Raw genomic sequence first — 15,024 nt, 5'->3', positions numbered from 1 at the left:
TCATTTGTATCTCGTAATTATTTATATTATTAAGTATAAAATCCCTTTAATACATAACGAGTTCATGTACGGTCCTGTGGCGCAATGGATAACGCGTCTGACTACGGATCAGAAGATTCCAGGTTCGACTCCTGGCAGGATCGAAGTAATTTTTAATGATTTTTAATATGCGAACAGATTTGAAGTTAAATCTTCTTATAATCTCGCTTTAAGATAAAAAAGATCAATAATGATTGATTCGATTCTACTGCAAAAATGTTCTGAATTACTACATAAGTCTCTCCAAGAAATTTCAAATCTTCTGGATATCCAATTTAAGGTACGTTGTCTCAAACTCCGTTTATAGGGTAGATATTATGCCGTTTAAAATAATTTTTGTATGAAAACTGTATATTTATCGTTGCATTAGCACATAACTACACCTTATTAATAAAATTAATAAGGTTCTTGAGATTTGAACATCTATCACCCATTACTATTCAGACCTAGAACTTTTAAAAATATTTGTAAGATTATTTACTCGACTTACAGAAGTATAAAATATAATATTTTCATCTTTAATCAAATGGGTCCTGTGGCGCAATGGATAACGCGTCTGACTACGGATCAGAAGATAAAATATGTTTATTTTATGTTAATTTTTTTGTTTATTTAAATTTTTAACTTTTAATTTATTCATAATTTGGATAAATTTGAAGAATATCTCTTAAGATTCAAACACACGGTCCTGTGGCGCAATGGATAACGCGTCTGACTACGGATCAGAAGATTCCAGGTTCGACTCCTGGCAGGATCGAAGAAATTTTTATTTTTTTTTAAATATTTTTAATTAATTTTTATTTAAAACATTTTAATATTTATTTGACATTGGAAATGTTTAGAAGAGTTTTTAAAATTTTTGAATTTATTTAAAGAAGTTTTTAATTTCAGAAGTTCTGGAAATATTTTATATAGAATTTACATCTCCATACACATTATACGGTCCTGTGGCGCAATGGATAACGCGTCTGACTACGGATCAGAAGATTCCAGGTTCGACTCCTGGCAGGATCGAAGAAACTTTTTATGGAAAATATCCGAAAAATAGTTTTAATTTTTTTGTAAATTTCGTAGCATTTAAGAGTTTAACAACTTTTACGTAACTTTCTCGAAATGGAGCTAATATCTCTTTAGCTCTGTTGCCAAAAATCCATAAAAATTACCTATTATACATCACTTTAGTTATAACTATGTATACGCAAAGATTTCATTTCCATCGATATATTACAAATCTACTTACATATATAAAGTTCATTTGTTAAATAGTTGGTATAGGGTCCTGTGGCGCAATGGATAACGCGTCTGACTACGGATCAGAAGATTCCAGGTTCGACTCCTGGCAGGATCGAAGTAACTTTTTATTACTCACTTATAACATTTCGTTTTTAAGGCTTAATTTGAAAGGATCCTGTATCTTTCTCTATCCTCTTTAGAGATTTTTCATACAACACACTCCTATTTTTATTACTTTTTATCTAGGTCAAAGTTCAAAAATTTTACTATTAAAAATAATTTTTACTACAAGAACACTACACGGTCCTGTGGCGCAATGGATAACGCGTCTGACTACGGATCAGAAGATTCCAGGTTCGACTCCTGGCAGGATCGAAGTGATTTTTTTGATATTTCAAATTAAAGTTCTGAACTTCTACATCAAATATCTAATTATTAGCTGCGGTGTCTTTAGCGAAATGCTATGTTGCCAAATTTCGAAATTGCAGTAATGCAATTTATTGCTGTGACGAGTCATGATCGTCGTTTTTAGTGCTGTATCCAATAATAATGCTAAATGTATAAGATATGTGTTTAAGAACCGTTATGTGGTCCTGTGGCGCAATGGATAACGCGTCTGACTACGGATCAGAAGATTCCAGGTTCGACTCCTGGCAGGATCGAAGAAATTTTTTTTATATGAAAACCAATTTTCTATAAAATTTATGTAAATTTTAATTGAAATAATAGTTTTGTTCTATGAAGTTTATTATTTTCAAGAATAAGTAACGATTTATAAACTTTTTATTAATATAGCGCAAACCAATTTACATATGGTCCTGTGGCGCAATGGATAACGCGTCTGACTACGGATCAGAAGATTCCAGGTTCGACTCCTGGCAGGATCGAAGAATTTTTTTTATTTTAAATTTTTTTATTTACAATTTATTATTAGTTTTTTACAGACAATTTTTAAAATATTAATTATTAACTTTATTAAAATCTTAAAGTTGTAAAATTTTATAAATTTGCTTTATTAACAAACAAATTTACATTTTTCTTAAGAATTTTAAAAGAGTTTGTCTTTTGAATCTTGCTATTAATAGCATTAAAACAACTTTACACACACACACTCTCACCATGTATTTTTAAAGTTATTAATTTATGTAAATTTTTTTGTATAGACTTTATTCTTTGTAATTTAAATTTTTTTTCTTTTATTTACATTCTGTTTTATGGGCAGTTGTTTTTGTAGTGGCGTTTACACTTGTTCAAATAGTAAGCTATAAATAGAAATCATTATTAAGAAGATAATAACAATGATCGATTTGCTTCGTTATTGTGAGTATGTAACCAAAAATTGTATTAGCCTTTAGACATACGGTCCTGTGGCGCAATGGATAACGCGTCTGACTACGGATCAGAAGATTCCAGGTTCGACTCCTGGCAGGATCGCAGAGAAATCTTTTTTTAATTTAAGGTATAAGAGTTGTTTATTGTAAAGAAATGTGTATAACAATTTTTCTTTAATAAAAATGTATATAACTGTTTTTTCTTTAGAAAAAACTCTGTATAATAGTTTTTCCTTTAGAAAAAAGTGTGTATAACAGTTTTTTCTTTAGAAAAAATTGTGTATAACAGTTTTTATTTAGAAAAAAAGTGTGTATAACAGTGCGTATAACAGTTTTTATCTAGAAAAAAGTGTGTATGACAGTTTCTTCTTTAGAAAAAAGTATGTATAACAGTTTTTTCTTAAGAAAAAAGTGTGTATAACAGTTTTTATTTAGAAAAAAGTGTTTATAAAAGTTTTTTCTTAAGAAAAAAGTGTGTATAAACCGTTTTCTTTAGAAAAAAGTGTGTTTGACAGTCTTTTCATTAAAATAAAGTGCGTATAACAGTTTTTTTCTCAAGAAAAAATGTGTATAACAGTTTTTTCTTAAGAAAAAAATGTGTATAACAGTTTTTTCTTAAGAAAAAAATGTGTATAACAGTTTTTTCTTTGGTAAAAGTGTGTATAAGAGTTTTTTCTTTAGAAAAAAGTATGTATAATAGTTTTTTCTTTAGAAAAATGTGTGTATAACAATTTTTTCTTAAGAAAAAAGTGTGTATAAAAGTTTTTTCTTTTGCATAAGTGTGTATGACAGTTTATTCTTTGGAATAAAGTGTGTATAACAGTTTTTTCTTTAGAAAAAAGTGTGTATAACAGTTTTTATTCAGAAAAAATTGCATATTATAGTTTTTTTTTAGAAAATATGTGTATAACAGTTTTTTCTTTAGAAAAAAGTGTGTATAATAGTTTTTATTTAAAAAAAGCGTTTATAACATTTTTTTCTTTAGGAAAAATGTGTATAACAGTTTTTTCTTAAGAAAAAAGTGTGTATAACAGTTTCTATTTAGAAAAAAGTAAGTATAACAGTTTTCCTTTAGAAAGAATGTTTTTTATTTAGAAAAGTGTTTTTTTTCTCTTAAAAAATGTTTATAACAGTTTTTTCTTTAGAAAATATGTATGTGTATAACTGTTTTAATTCTTTAGAGAGATCTGTATATAACAGCGTTTTCTTTAGAAACCGTGTGTATTACAGTTTTTTTCTTTTGAAAAAAGTGTGTATAATAGTTTTTTTTTAGAAAAAATAGTATATAACAGTTATTTCTTTACAAAAAATTATACATAATTCTTTCTCTGTAGAAAACTGTTATACAAACCAGGTTTATCTTTAGAAAAACGTTTTTATAACAGTTATTTTTTTTAATAAAGTGAGAATAAAAGTTTTTTCTATAGTAAAAACGGTGTATAACAGTTTTTTCATTAGAAAAATGTGTGTATAACAGTGAGTATTAAAGATTTTTCTTACAAATTGTTTATAATTGTCGTTCTTTTAGAAAAATATATTTATAACAGTGTTCCTTCAAAAATAAATCATATTTAACAGTTTTTTCTTTATAAATAGTGAGTAAGCAGTTTTTTCTTTAGAAAATGTATGTATAAATGTTTTTCTGTAGAAGAAGTGTGTTAAAACCTAGTTTTTCATTAGAAAAAGTTCTATATAATAGTTTTTTTAAAGAGTATTTCCTTCAGATAAAATGTGTATAACAGTTACATATTCCTATAGAAATATTTTTGTAGGACATTATTTTCTTTACAAAAAATGTGTCTTTTTAAGAAATATTATTAACTACATACTACATACCCAGCAAAAATTTTCATTACCTAGTAATCTAGAAAGTAATATTGCAATCACGTGGAAACTAATTACTTTTGGGGTGAATAACTAATTATTTTTGTTCGACGAGGTTCAAATAATATGTACCTACCTTAAACAAATTAATAAATGGTTACTAATTTGATTACAAAAACTTTGCGAAATAACTAGTTACAAATAAACCTTCAAATATGTTATGTGATAGCTAGTTATTTTGGGCCGACTTTGTATGTAGAAAACAAAAAAATAAAAAAATTCCTCGGCCGGGATTTGAACCCAGGCATTCAGTTTTTTCTATGTTTCTCACTGCAGCCGCTTACTCGATGCTCCATTAACATGTTGCTTTTTATAATTTTGAGAACGGCTTTTTACAAAAATATATAAATGAATGTCATTTTGAAAAAAATAAACAGTATCCAGCAGGGCTCGAACCACGAACCCCCTGTTTGTTAAATGAACGACCTAGACAATTGAGCCATAACAAATCCAAATTATTTTGTTCTTTACCAGTAATAACCTATTCAGCTAAATGAAATAATGTGGATGATAATGAACACCCATTACCAAGTAATGTATGAAATAACTACTGGCTATTACCAAAAATTTCAGATTTTTTGCTGGGTAGTTTCATAGGTTTAAATTTGCCAAATAGTAGGTATTCTAAAGAGAACCCCTTGGGTCCCATCTCAACTAAAACATGTTTCACCTTCACACTTTGCTAAATATGGTAAAAAACTCTCTTAGCTCAAAAAAAAAATCCCCTAAAGAGTTAGTTTTATAATAGAAAAATTCCTTTTTAATTATATGTAAACATTGTTTTAAAAAAATGTAAACAAAAGCAAACTTCAAGTAAATAAATATGTTTATTATTTGTTAATATTTAAACCACACCTACATAAATACTGAAGGATTTTATACACCGAGAGAAAAGAGCAACAACTGCAGCAGCCAGCTAGAGCTACTGTCAAGTCTTTTTATTTTGAGTAAGGTAAATAAACACCTAAAAAACAACAAATTTTATTTGTTTACATATAGGTAAACACTCACTCTCGATTAAGAAAGAAACACAAAATGACAATAATACATAAGTATAAGCAAATTTAAAACAAAAACAAATTGCGACTAACAAAAGAAAAAAAAAACAAAACAAAAAAAATGAGGCTATGGACATTTTTGGGGGCAAAGAATAAAAAAAAACACACAAGAAAAAAACAAGAATGATAAAAATAGTACATTTTAAGCAAAACAACAATAATGCGAGCTAATGTAAAAGGGGAGTGAGAAAGAGAGAGGAGAATATGTGTGACAAACTTTGTAAAAAAAAAACAAAGTTAAAGGATATTTAATTTACATTAAATATATTTATTAAACAATAAATATTTTAGCTAAAATAACCTAAATTAAAAATAAACTAAGAACTTTGGGAGTAAAGTGGCAATATAAAGGGAAATTATTGTAGGGCTTTTTTCTATTAAAGTGACAACAACAATTGTATACTTATTCCCTGTCACAACTGCAATTACCTTAAATTGGCACCTCTTTTTTTTTTCTTTTGAACTAGCAAACAGATGTCAATTAGAAAAATTGTAAAATTAATAATAAAAAAGCAAACAATTACCTTAATTATAAATAATCCATTAATTACAGCTGTTTTTTTGTTTGAAACTTTTGTTTTTTGCACAATTTTTCTTGTATTTTTTAATTTCTTTTTCTAACACACACTCTCACTTTAGGTTCTTCTTGTATTTTTTTTTTTTGCTTTTACTATTGGAGGTTTTTTGTTGTTGTTTTACATACAGCTCCCCCAGAAAGGGGCGTCTTCTACTTTTTTTCTGCAAAAAAAATCTATCTAAAGATGGCCTGGCCTTTATACAGCCTCAATTGATAAACTCTTAAAATTTGCTTTAATTTTTAATTAAACTTGTTAAATTTTTATAACTTTTTTTCACTATGACTTTAATTTGAAGTTTTACTTTTGTAATTTATCAAATTTCTTTTAAAAAACGAAACTCACTTTTTGCCGAACATAAAAGGCAGACACAATTTTCTTTTTATTTTAATATTTCACACAAATTGTTATAAAATTTATGTTTTTTCTAACAAGGTTTTTCCTTTAAACTTCTTTTTTCACTGGGGGCGAATTTCTTTTTTTATATATTTGCAAAAATAATATTCTACGTAAATAACAAACGAACGCATTCGCCAAACAACTAAATTTACCGACGTCTTTTGCAACACTGCTGGGAAAATTTTTTGTGGGTAGTTTTTGTTGTTTGAGTAAAAAACAAAAAGAGCGTAAAATTGAGTTGCCCCTCTTCTAAAGAAGAAAAAACGCCAAAAGTTTATCATAACTTTAAGACATTTTTTTAATAAAACTTTATAAAGAATTAAAATAATTATTAAGAAATTGTATTTTTACCATAAATTATATTAAATTACTTAAATTTTGTTAAAATTCTTAACTAAAATTTAATACTTTAATGAAAAGCCTAAAATATGGCATCTCTTGTTTATGTTTTTCTTGATTTTTTCCCCTGTTCCTGTTTTTCTCCTTGTTTTTAAAAAGGGAAATTTGTAAAAAGGAAATTTCTCCTGGTAAAATCTGGCCATTTGTAAACAAAAACAGTATGGTAGCCCGCATTTAATAAAGAAATATTGCGGTTATATGCTAAATTTCTAAAATTTTATAAAAAATTTAAAAATTTTGCTATATAATTAAGATATTACTGTTAAATTTTATAAATTTTAAAGAAATTTAAACCATTTCTGCTAAAAACTTAAACAATTCTTTAAAAAACTCTCAAATTTTATAAAGCAAAACTTATTAAATAAAACTCTTCAAATTTCTACAAAATGATGCATTACAAAAAAACAAAACAAATTTATTTGATATTTTAAATACAATGAGATTAAGTCTTTAAGAAAATTATCAAAAAAAAAAAAAAAACTTAATAAATAATCAAAATTTCCATTTTAATAATACTCGTCTTCATCACTTTCATTAGCACTATGATAATAGTCATCTTCTTCATCAGTGCCGGTTTTATAAAATTCAGCTTCTTCATCCTCCTCGTCCTCATCATCCTCATCACCCTTTTTAGCTTTAGTTTTTTTCAAAATACGTGCCTTATAACGAGCATAGGCTAAACCATAACGATCTACATCACAACTATCAACATCATTACAGAAACCCTCCTCTTCCGGATCAATGGAATGAACATAAGGATCACGATAGGCATTATAGAAACCACCATCATCCGAAGAGGAATCATTAAAGCCCTCCACATCGTTTTCTTCATCATCATCATCGCCTTTTTATAAAAAAAAACAAGTTTGAAGAATTTATATACTATTTTTTAAAGGAATTTTTTTACCGAAAACAAATTTTTCCAATCCTTTCCTCAAATGTTTGGTACTTTCATCTTCATCTATATCATCTATTTCAATTTCACGATCACTATTTAAGGCAGCATCATCATCTTCATCTGGGTATTCATTGCCGAAATAATTTTCCTGATTTGAATCTTCTGAATCGTATTCCTCATCATCCTCATTGTTGTAACGATCTTCATAGATTAAATCATCAAAAGCTCGGACACTGAAAATGGATAAAACGAAGGATATAAACTATAATGTTAATGGACCACAGAATAGTCTATGGTGGGTACTATAGAATAGTCTATAATCTGGATTATAGAATAGTCTGGACTATAGAATGATCTTAAAACTGGACTATAGAATGATCTTAAAACTGGACTATAGAATGATCTTAAAACTGGACTATAGAAATGTCCATAATCTGGACTATAGAAATGTCCATAATCTGGACTATAGAAAAGTCTATAGTCTGGACTATAGAAAAGTCTATAGTCTAGACTATAGAGTAGAATATAGTCTGGACTATAGAATAGTCTAGAATGTGGACTATAGAGTAGTCTATAGTCTGGACTATATAATTGTCTATAGCCTGGACTATAGAATTGTTTATAGTCTGGACTATAGAATTGTTTATAGTCTGGACTAAAGAATAGTCTATAGTCTGGACTATAGAATAGTCTATAGTCTGGACTATAGAATAGTCTATAGTCTGGACTATAGAATAGTCTATAGTCTGGACTATAGAATAGTCTATAGTCTGGACTATAAAATAGTCCTATAGACACTGAAAAAGGATAAAACGAATGATATAAACTATAATGTTAATGGACCACAGAATAGTCTATGGTGGGTACTATAGAATAGTCTATAATCTGGATTATAGAATAGTCTGGACTATAGAATGATCTTAAAACTGGACTATAGAAATGTCCATAATCTGGACTATAGAAATGTCCATAATCTGGACTATAGAAAAGTCTATAGTCTGGACTATAGAGTAGAATATAGTCTGGACTATAGAATAGTCTATAATGTGGACTATAGAGTAGTCTATAGTCTGGACTACAGAATAGTCTATAATGTGGACTATAGAATTGTCTGTAGTCTGGACTATATAATTGTCTATAGTCTGGACTATAGAATTGTTTATAGTCTGGACTATAGAATAGTTTATAGTCTGGACTATAGAATAGTCTATGGTCTGGACTATAGAATAGTCTCTAGTCTGCACTGTGGAATAGTCTCTAGTCTGGACTGTGGAATAGTCTATAGTCTGGACTATAGATAGAATAGTCTATAGTCTGGACTATAGAATAGTCTATAGTCTGGACTATAGAATAGTATATAGTCTGGACTATAGAATAGTCTATAGTCTGGACTATAGAATAGTCTATAGTCTGAACTATAGAATAGTCTCTAGTCTGCACTGTGGAATAGTCTCTAGTCTGGACTGTGGAATAGTCTATAGTCTGGACTATAGATAGAATAGTCTATAGTCTGGACTATAGAATAGTCTATAGTCTGGACTATAGAATAGTATATAGTCTGGACTATAGAATAGTCTATAGTCTGGACTATAGAATAGTCTATAGTCTGAACTATAGAATAGTCTATAGTCTGGACTATAGAATAATCTATAGTCTGGACTATAGAATAATCTATAGTCTGGACTATAGAATAATCTATAGTCTGGACTATAGAATAGTCTATAGTCTAGACTATAGAATTGTCTATAGTCTAGACTATAGAATAGTCTATAGTCTAGACTATAGAATAGTCTATAGTCTAGACTATAGAATAGTCTATAGTCTAGACTATAGAATAGTCTATAGTCTAGACTATAGAATAGTCTATAGTCTAGACTATAGAATAGTCTATAGTCTAGACTATAGAATAGTCTATAGTCTAGACTATAGAATAGTCTATAGTCTAGACTATAGAATAGTCTATAGTCTGGACTATAGAATAGTCTATAGTCTGGACTATAGAATAGTCTATAGTCTGGACTATAGAATAGTCTCTAGTCTGGACTATAGAATAGTCTCTAGTCTGGACTATAGAATAGTCTATAGTCTGGACTATAGAATAGTCTATAGTCTGGACTATAGAATAGTCTATAGTCTGGACTATAGCATAGTCTGTAGTCTGGACTTTAGAATAGTCTATATTATGGTTTGTAGGCTGCGATTTAACACACTTCCGTTGTAGTTAGAGGACAGTTCAAACTGAATCTAGGAGACTTCTGTTATAGTCTTCAAAGTAAAGCTCACTTTATTATATAGAAACTTTTTTAATTTCTCATATTTTATCTGATAATTTTTCTCAGGATGCGGAGTTTTTGTGGACCTTAACCTCTTTAAAAAGTATGTTGAAGTTTGGCTCGAACACAGCATGTTTCATATGATATCTACTTATTACGACAGTATTTTTTGTAAATAATAAAAAACTTGGTTTAAAAAAACAAATTAAAATAAATGTAAATAAAACAACAAAGTTATTTTGTTTTGTTTTTTTTTTTTTTTTAATTTTTTTGCAATGTATTTGTTTATTTCAAGTTATTTATGGGTATTTCTTGCTGGCTTAAGAGTTTGTTCATCAAAATTTATTTTATACATTTAAAGGTTTAAAGAAAGTTATTTATTTACTTTTAACTTACTTTTGTTATAATATATTTATTTAGTTTTTGTTTTGTAGGATTTTAATATTTTTTGGTTTTTAAACCAAGCATTTTATTATATAAGTTTATATAACAATTAAAAAGTACATTTCTTTAATAATAAAGTATACAGTTATAAAAAAAATTCTAATAATATAAAACTTATAGCTATAAAAAATAGTAAATTAAACTATTTTTTTGTTGTAATGTAATCACAAAGTAGTTTAGCAAAAAAAAGTATAAACTAAATTTCAATAATAAAAACACAAAATTATACTAAAATCTAAAGGAAAACTTGTTCGTTATGGTTGGAATTGTTAAATATTATAGGAAAAAATAACAAATAAGACGAAGCAACAAACAAAAAAGCACCCCAAAAACAACAAAAACTAAACAATAATAAAAATGTAATGATTAAAAGCAGGAATATTAAACTTTAAGTTAAAGAATTTAAAAGCAAAATGTAAAAGCTTTTAAATGAATAAAAGGATTTGTTTATAGACCAAACTAAATTATTTGCAACACCCTGTTGAAAATGAAGCTATGTTTACAAATCATTCACAATAGTTTAAAATTCACAATAATAATTGATTTCATATGAAAATTTCATTATGTTAATGAAATTTTTTATATTAATGAAATGAATTACAAGATAAAACAAACTAAAAAGCAAAAACTACATAAAAAAATAAACACAAATTACTAATAGCAACAAAAATTAACCCAACAAAAAGAAATTACTAAAATAAAAACAAAATTTTATAAAATATAAAAATTTTATATAAAAACATGAATGAAAAAACTTTACACTTGCTGTTCAACAACTAGCAATAGTTGTTTTTTAGAGGCTTTGTTTTTGTTGTTGTTTCGTTTTATTTTTGTATTAGCATGTTAACGTCGGGAGCTGTCTAACTAGGGAAAGGTTTTACCAATATTGAAAGTGTACCTCGTTGTAATAATTGAAAGGATATTGTAGCCTTTTTCGGGTTTTAAACATAATTTATTGATTGTTTGTTTGAGGAGTATGAGTTTGAGAGAAAAATAGAAGGAAAAAAAAAAATTAAAATAAAAACAAATTAATTTTTATGTGGTATTAAGAAAATAAATGCTTGAAGAAGGGGGGAGTGAATGAAATTAATGCAAAAATACTTAATGAAAAGTTTAATTAAAGTGTTCAAAACTTAATTTCGAATTTGAATATAACAACAAAAATTATCAAAAATAAAAGTTTTAACAGCTATCTATCATTATCTATGAGAAAAAGTGAAAAAAATTATGTTCGAAAATTCGAACGTAATTTTGAACTTCAAAAAAATCGCCAAAAAGTGCTTCATTTATTGCTATTTATCAATTTCTGTTAAAAATTTTGAAAAAAATTACATTTTCCTTAAGTTCGAAAATTCGAACTTAATTTCGACTTTCAAAAAAATTGTCAAAATTGCAAAAAATTGCTTAATTTCTTTGATAATTTTCAATTTCTGTTAAAAATTTTGAAAATTATTAAATTTTTCTTAAGTTCGAAAATTCGAGCTTAATTTCGAAAAAAAAAAAATCGTCAAAATTGTTCAAAAAAGGTTAATTTCTTGCTACATTTCAATTTTTGTTAAAAATTTTGAAAAAAAAAATAAATTTAGCTTAGATTGAAAATTCGAACTTAATTTCGAAAATTCGAACAGAATTTCGAACTTCAAAATATTATCAACATTGCTAAAAAAAATGACTCCAAATTGTTATTATTCAATTTCTATGACAAAATAGTGCAATATTGAAATTCGAAAATTAGGTTCTAAAATTCGACCTTAATTTCGAATTTTAAAATATCAACCAAATTGTTAAAAAAGTGACTCCAAATTGTTATTATTCAAATTTTATGACAAAATAGTGAATAAAATTAATAAAATTTGTATGTTCGAAAATTCGAACTTCAAAAAAATCGTAAAATTTTTAACAAAATTTCTTCATTATCTATCAAAAATAGTAAAAAAATGTATGTTCGAAAATTTAAACTTAATTTCGAATTTTGAAAATTTATCAAAATTGTATAAATATTATTTAAAATAACTATTTTTCAACTTTTACTACAAAAATGCGCCAAAAAAATTATATTTTTTTATGTTCGAAAATTCGAACTTATTTTCAAATTTTGAAAAACCACGAAAATTGAGATAAATATATTTTTAAAAGGCTATGAATTATAGTGAAAAATATTAGTGAAAATCTAATTTTTTTCTTGTTCGAAAATTCGAAATTAATTTCGAATTTTGAAAAAATTTTCAAAATGGTAAAAAAATAGTTCCGAATCGTTGTGTACTAATTTCTATTGAAAAAAATTAGAAAATTTAAAAAGTTTTCAATGTTCAAAAATTCGAACTTAATTTCGAAATTTAAAAAATCATGCATAATGTAAAAAAGTTTGTCTTAACTGTTAATTTTCAATTTCTATTCAAAATTTTAAAAGAAATTTTAAATTTTTTTAGTGTTCGAAAATTCGAAGATAATTTCGAATTTCAAAAAATTCATTAAACTTATGAAAAATTTTTTGAAATTACTATTTTTCACTTTCTGTTAAAGTAATGTGAGAAAATATACAATTTTTCTATATTCGAAAATTCAAACCTAATTTCGAATTTGAAAAAAATTCATCGAAATTACATAAAAATGATTTCAAATTACTATTTTTCAACTTTTGCTGAAAAAATGTGCAAAATATTTAAATTTTTCTTAATTTCGAAAATTCGAACTTAATTTCGAATGTGAAAAAAATCAAAAAAGTTGTGATAAAATTTTTGTTCTAAAATGCTATTCAACAATTCCTGTGAAAAATATGAGTGAAAATCGAAATTTGTCTATGTTCGAAAATTCGAACTTAATTTCGAATTTTAAGAAATACATCAAAATTGGGGGAAAAATGCTTTAAAATGCTATTATTAGAAAATTAGAAAAAAATTTTAAATTCTTATGTTCGAAATAAATTTGAATGTAAAAAAATGCATCAAAATTGCAAAGAAATGCTTCAAGTTACTATTTTTTCACTTTCTGTTTTTTGAAGGACCTTAGACAAAGGACATATCTTTCCAGCAAAAATAAAGAGTTTTTCTAAAATTTGCAAACACAAAGAAATATTATTTCTTTAGTTCTTTCTAACTAACCTAGTAACATCCCCTTTACACAAACAGCATCCACCATAGTTCAAACAAGTTTCTCTAACCTAACTTATTATTCTGCATTCGTTTTTTTATTGAAACTTAAAAAGTAAAGAAAAAGTTATCAAAAAAATATGAGAAATGTATTCACTAATGAAAAGAAAACCTTAATATTACTAAGAAAAAAATCATAATAAATGAATACTAATTTTTAATGGGGTTTTTTTGTGTGTTTCTTTTCAACCTGCGCTTGCTTGCATTTCTATTTCTTTTATATAAAACGATTTGTAAACATAAACATATCGACATGTAAGACCAACCTTAAATAATTGTCATCCATAAGATCGACATAATCAGCCTGTTGTTCGTTATCGGGTATATACAGATCATAAACATAACCAGTATCGGAATCTGTAGGCATAGTTAAGGCAGCTGCAGCAGCAGCAGCGCTAGTAGCAGCAGCTGCCGCTGATGTAGAAGCTTCCAACAAATGTTCATTTGTTGTAGATTTTAAAACAGTCTTATTATCAGCAGCATTAGGTGTAGTAGTGGTGGCATTATGTTTTTCAATATCAACTATGGTTATCTCTTTAGATTTTTTGGCTGCAGAGGCACTGGCTTCGTCTTCGTCTCCCTCCAAAGTGGTGCGTAAACAATTGACCACACGAAAACGTTGTTCCTGTTGTTGTTGACGCACTTCCTGTCGCAGCTTATCGTTAAAATTCGAGGGTTTATGGGATTTTTGCAAAACCAACTCTTTGGCCTGCTCTTTGGAAAGGCGTGCATATTGGGTGGTAGCTGTATCATCCTATAGGCGAAAAAAGTTAATGAAATATTAAGAAAACTTGGAACAGTTTCCATTTTCTTCAAAGACCTACCTGTTCCTTTATGGTACCGGCAAATTTCAATAATGTGGATAATTCTTCTTTGGCACCACCACTAGCACCCGTTTCCTCTTCAAGACGACGTCTTTTGCCATTTAATACAAAGGCCGACAAAGGCTCTTCGTCTATACGTCTTTTAACTCTTACTACAGCTGGCATTTTTTGTTAATTTTTATAATTCTTTTATTATTTTTGCAATTCTAATGTTTTTCTTTAGTTTTTTTATTATAATAATTTAATAATAATATAATTTTTTTGTAAATAATTTCTGCAAACTTTGTGAAATATACACGCCGTTTTTTTTTTCTTTTCTTCTGGATTAAACTAACAAAAAAAAGATCAGAGCCCTGTGCCGACAAATATTAACGGCGGCGACGGCTGACACTAAAAATATCGGCGGCGATGAAAAAAAAAATAAAAAAATATATTTTAAAAAATTTGATTAACTCTTAAAAATTAAAAAAGTTTTATGATGATCGACCTATATTATACCAGGTATTTATTTTTGCCGC

The 15,024-nt window shown here is 27.1% G+C and overlaps 2 protein-coding genes and 8 non-coding genes across 10 annotated transcripts in view; 8 read left to right on the top strand and 2 right to left on the bottom strand.

Annotated features, from left to right (window-relative positions):
• Positions 1 to 6,679, bottom strand: part of LOC119606736 (GTPase-activating protein CdGAPr) — a 182,734-nt gene extending 176,055 nt beyond the window's left edge. Inside the window, 2 exon segments of the mRNA XM_037960309.1 lie at positions 6,070 to 6,296; positions 6,466 to 6,679. The gene's annotated coding sequence lies outside the window, so the exon portion shown is untranslated.
• Trnar-acg lies at positions 71 to 143 on the top strand. The gene has a single exon. It is a non-coding gene; the product is annotated as a tRNA-Arg (tRNA).
• Trnar-acg lies at positions 724 to 796 on the top strand. The gene has a single exon. It is a non-coding gene; the product is annotated as a tRNA-Arg (tRNA).
• Positions 981 to 1,053, top strand: Trnar-acg. Its single transcript has one exon. It is a non-coding gene; the product is annotated as a tRNA-Arg (tRNA).
• Positions 1,315 to 1,387, top strand: Trnar-acg. The gene has a single exon. It is a non-coding gene; the product is annotated as a tRNA-Arg (tRNA).
• On the top strand, positions 1,575 to 1,647 carry Trnar-acg. The gene has a single exon. It is a non-coding gene; the product is annotated as a tRNA-Arg (tRNA).
• Positions 1,862 to 1,934, top strand: Trnar-acg. The gene has a single exon. It is a non-coding gene; the product is annotated as a tRNA-Arg (tRNA).
• Positions 2,087 to 2,159, top strand: Trnar-acg. The gene has a single exon. It is a non-coding gene; the product is annotated as a tRNA-Arg (tRNA).
• Positions 2,634 to 2,706, top strand: Trnar-acg. The gene has a single exon. It is a non-coding gene; the product is annotated as a tRNA-Arg (tRNA).
• A 621-nt stretch (positions 6,680 to 7,300) lies between the features above and the next one.
• Positions 7,301 to 14,873, bottom strand: LOC119606735 (probable RNA polymerase II nuclear localization protein SLC7A6OS). Its single transcript, XM_037960308.1, has 4 exons — positions 14,507 to 14,873; positions 13,949 to 14,436; positions 7,826 to 8,049; positions 7,301 to 7,762 (listed from the first exon to the last, which is right to left on the bottom strand). Exons 1-4 carry the CDS (start codon positions 14,669 to 14,671, stop codon positions 7,425 to 7,427), a joined length of 1,215 nt encoding a protein of 404 aa, XP_037816236.1. The 5' UTR covers positions 14,672 to 14,873; the 3' UTR covers positions 7,301 to 7,424.
• Between the last annotated feature and the right edge of the window lie 151 nt (positions 14,874 to 15,024).

This window comes from Lucilia sericata, unplaced genomic scaffold (genome assembly GCF_015586225.1).
Source record: "Lucilia sericata isolate MDLA Ls3-8-SP2 unplaced genomic scaffold, ASM1558622v1 Contig000617F_arrow, whole genome shotgun sequence".
NCBI classification, from domain to species: Eukaryota; Metazoa; Arthropoda; class Insecta; order Diptera; family Calliphoridae; genus Lucilia; species Lucilia sericata.
The sequence above is the reverse complement of the archived record's forward strand: the minus strand, read 5'-3'. Positions and strand labels throughout refer to the sequence as shown.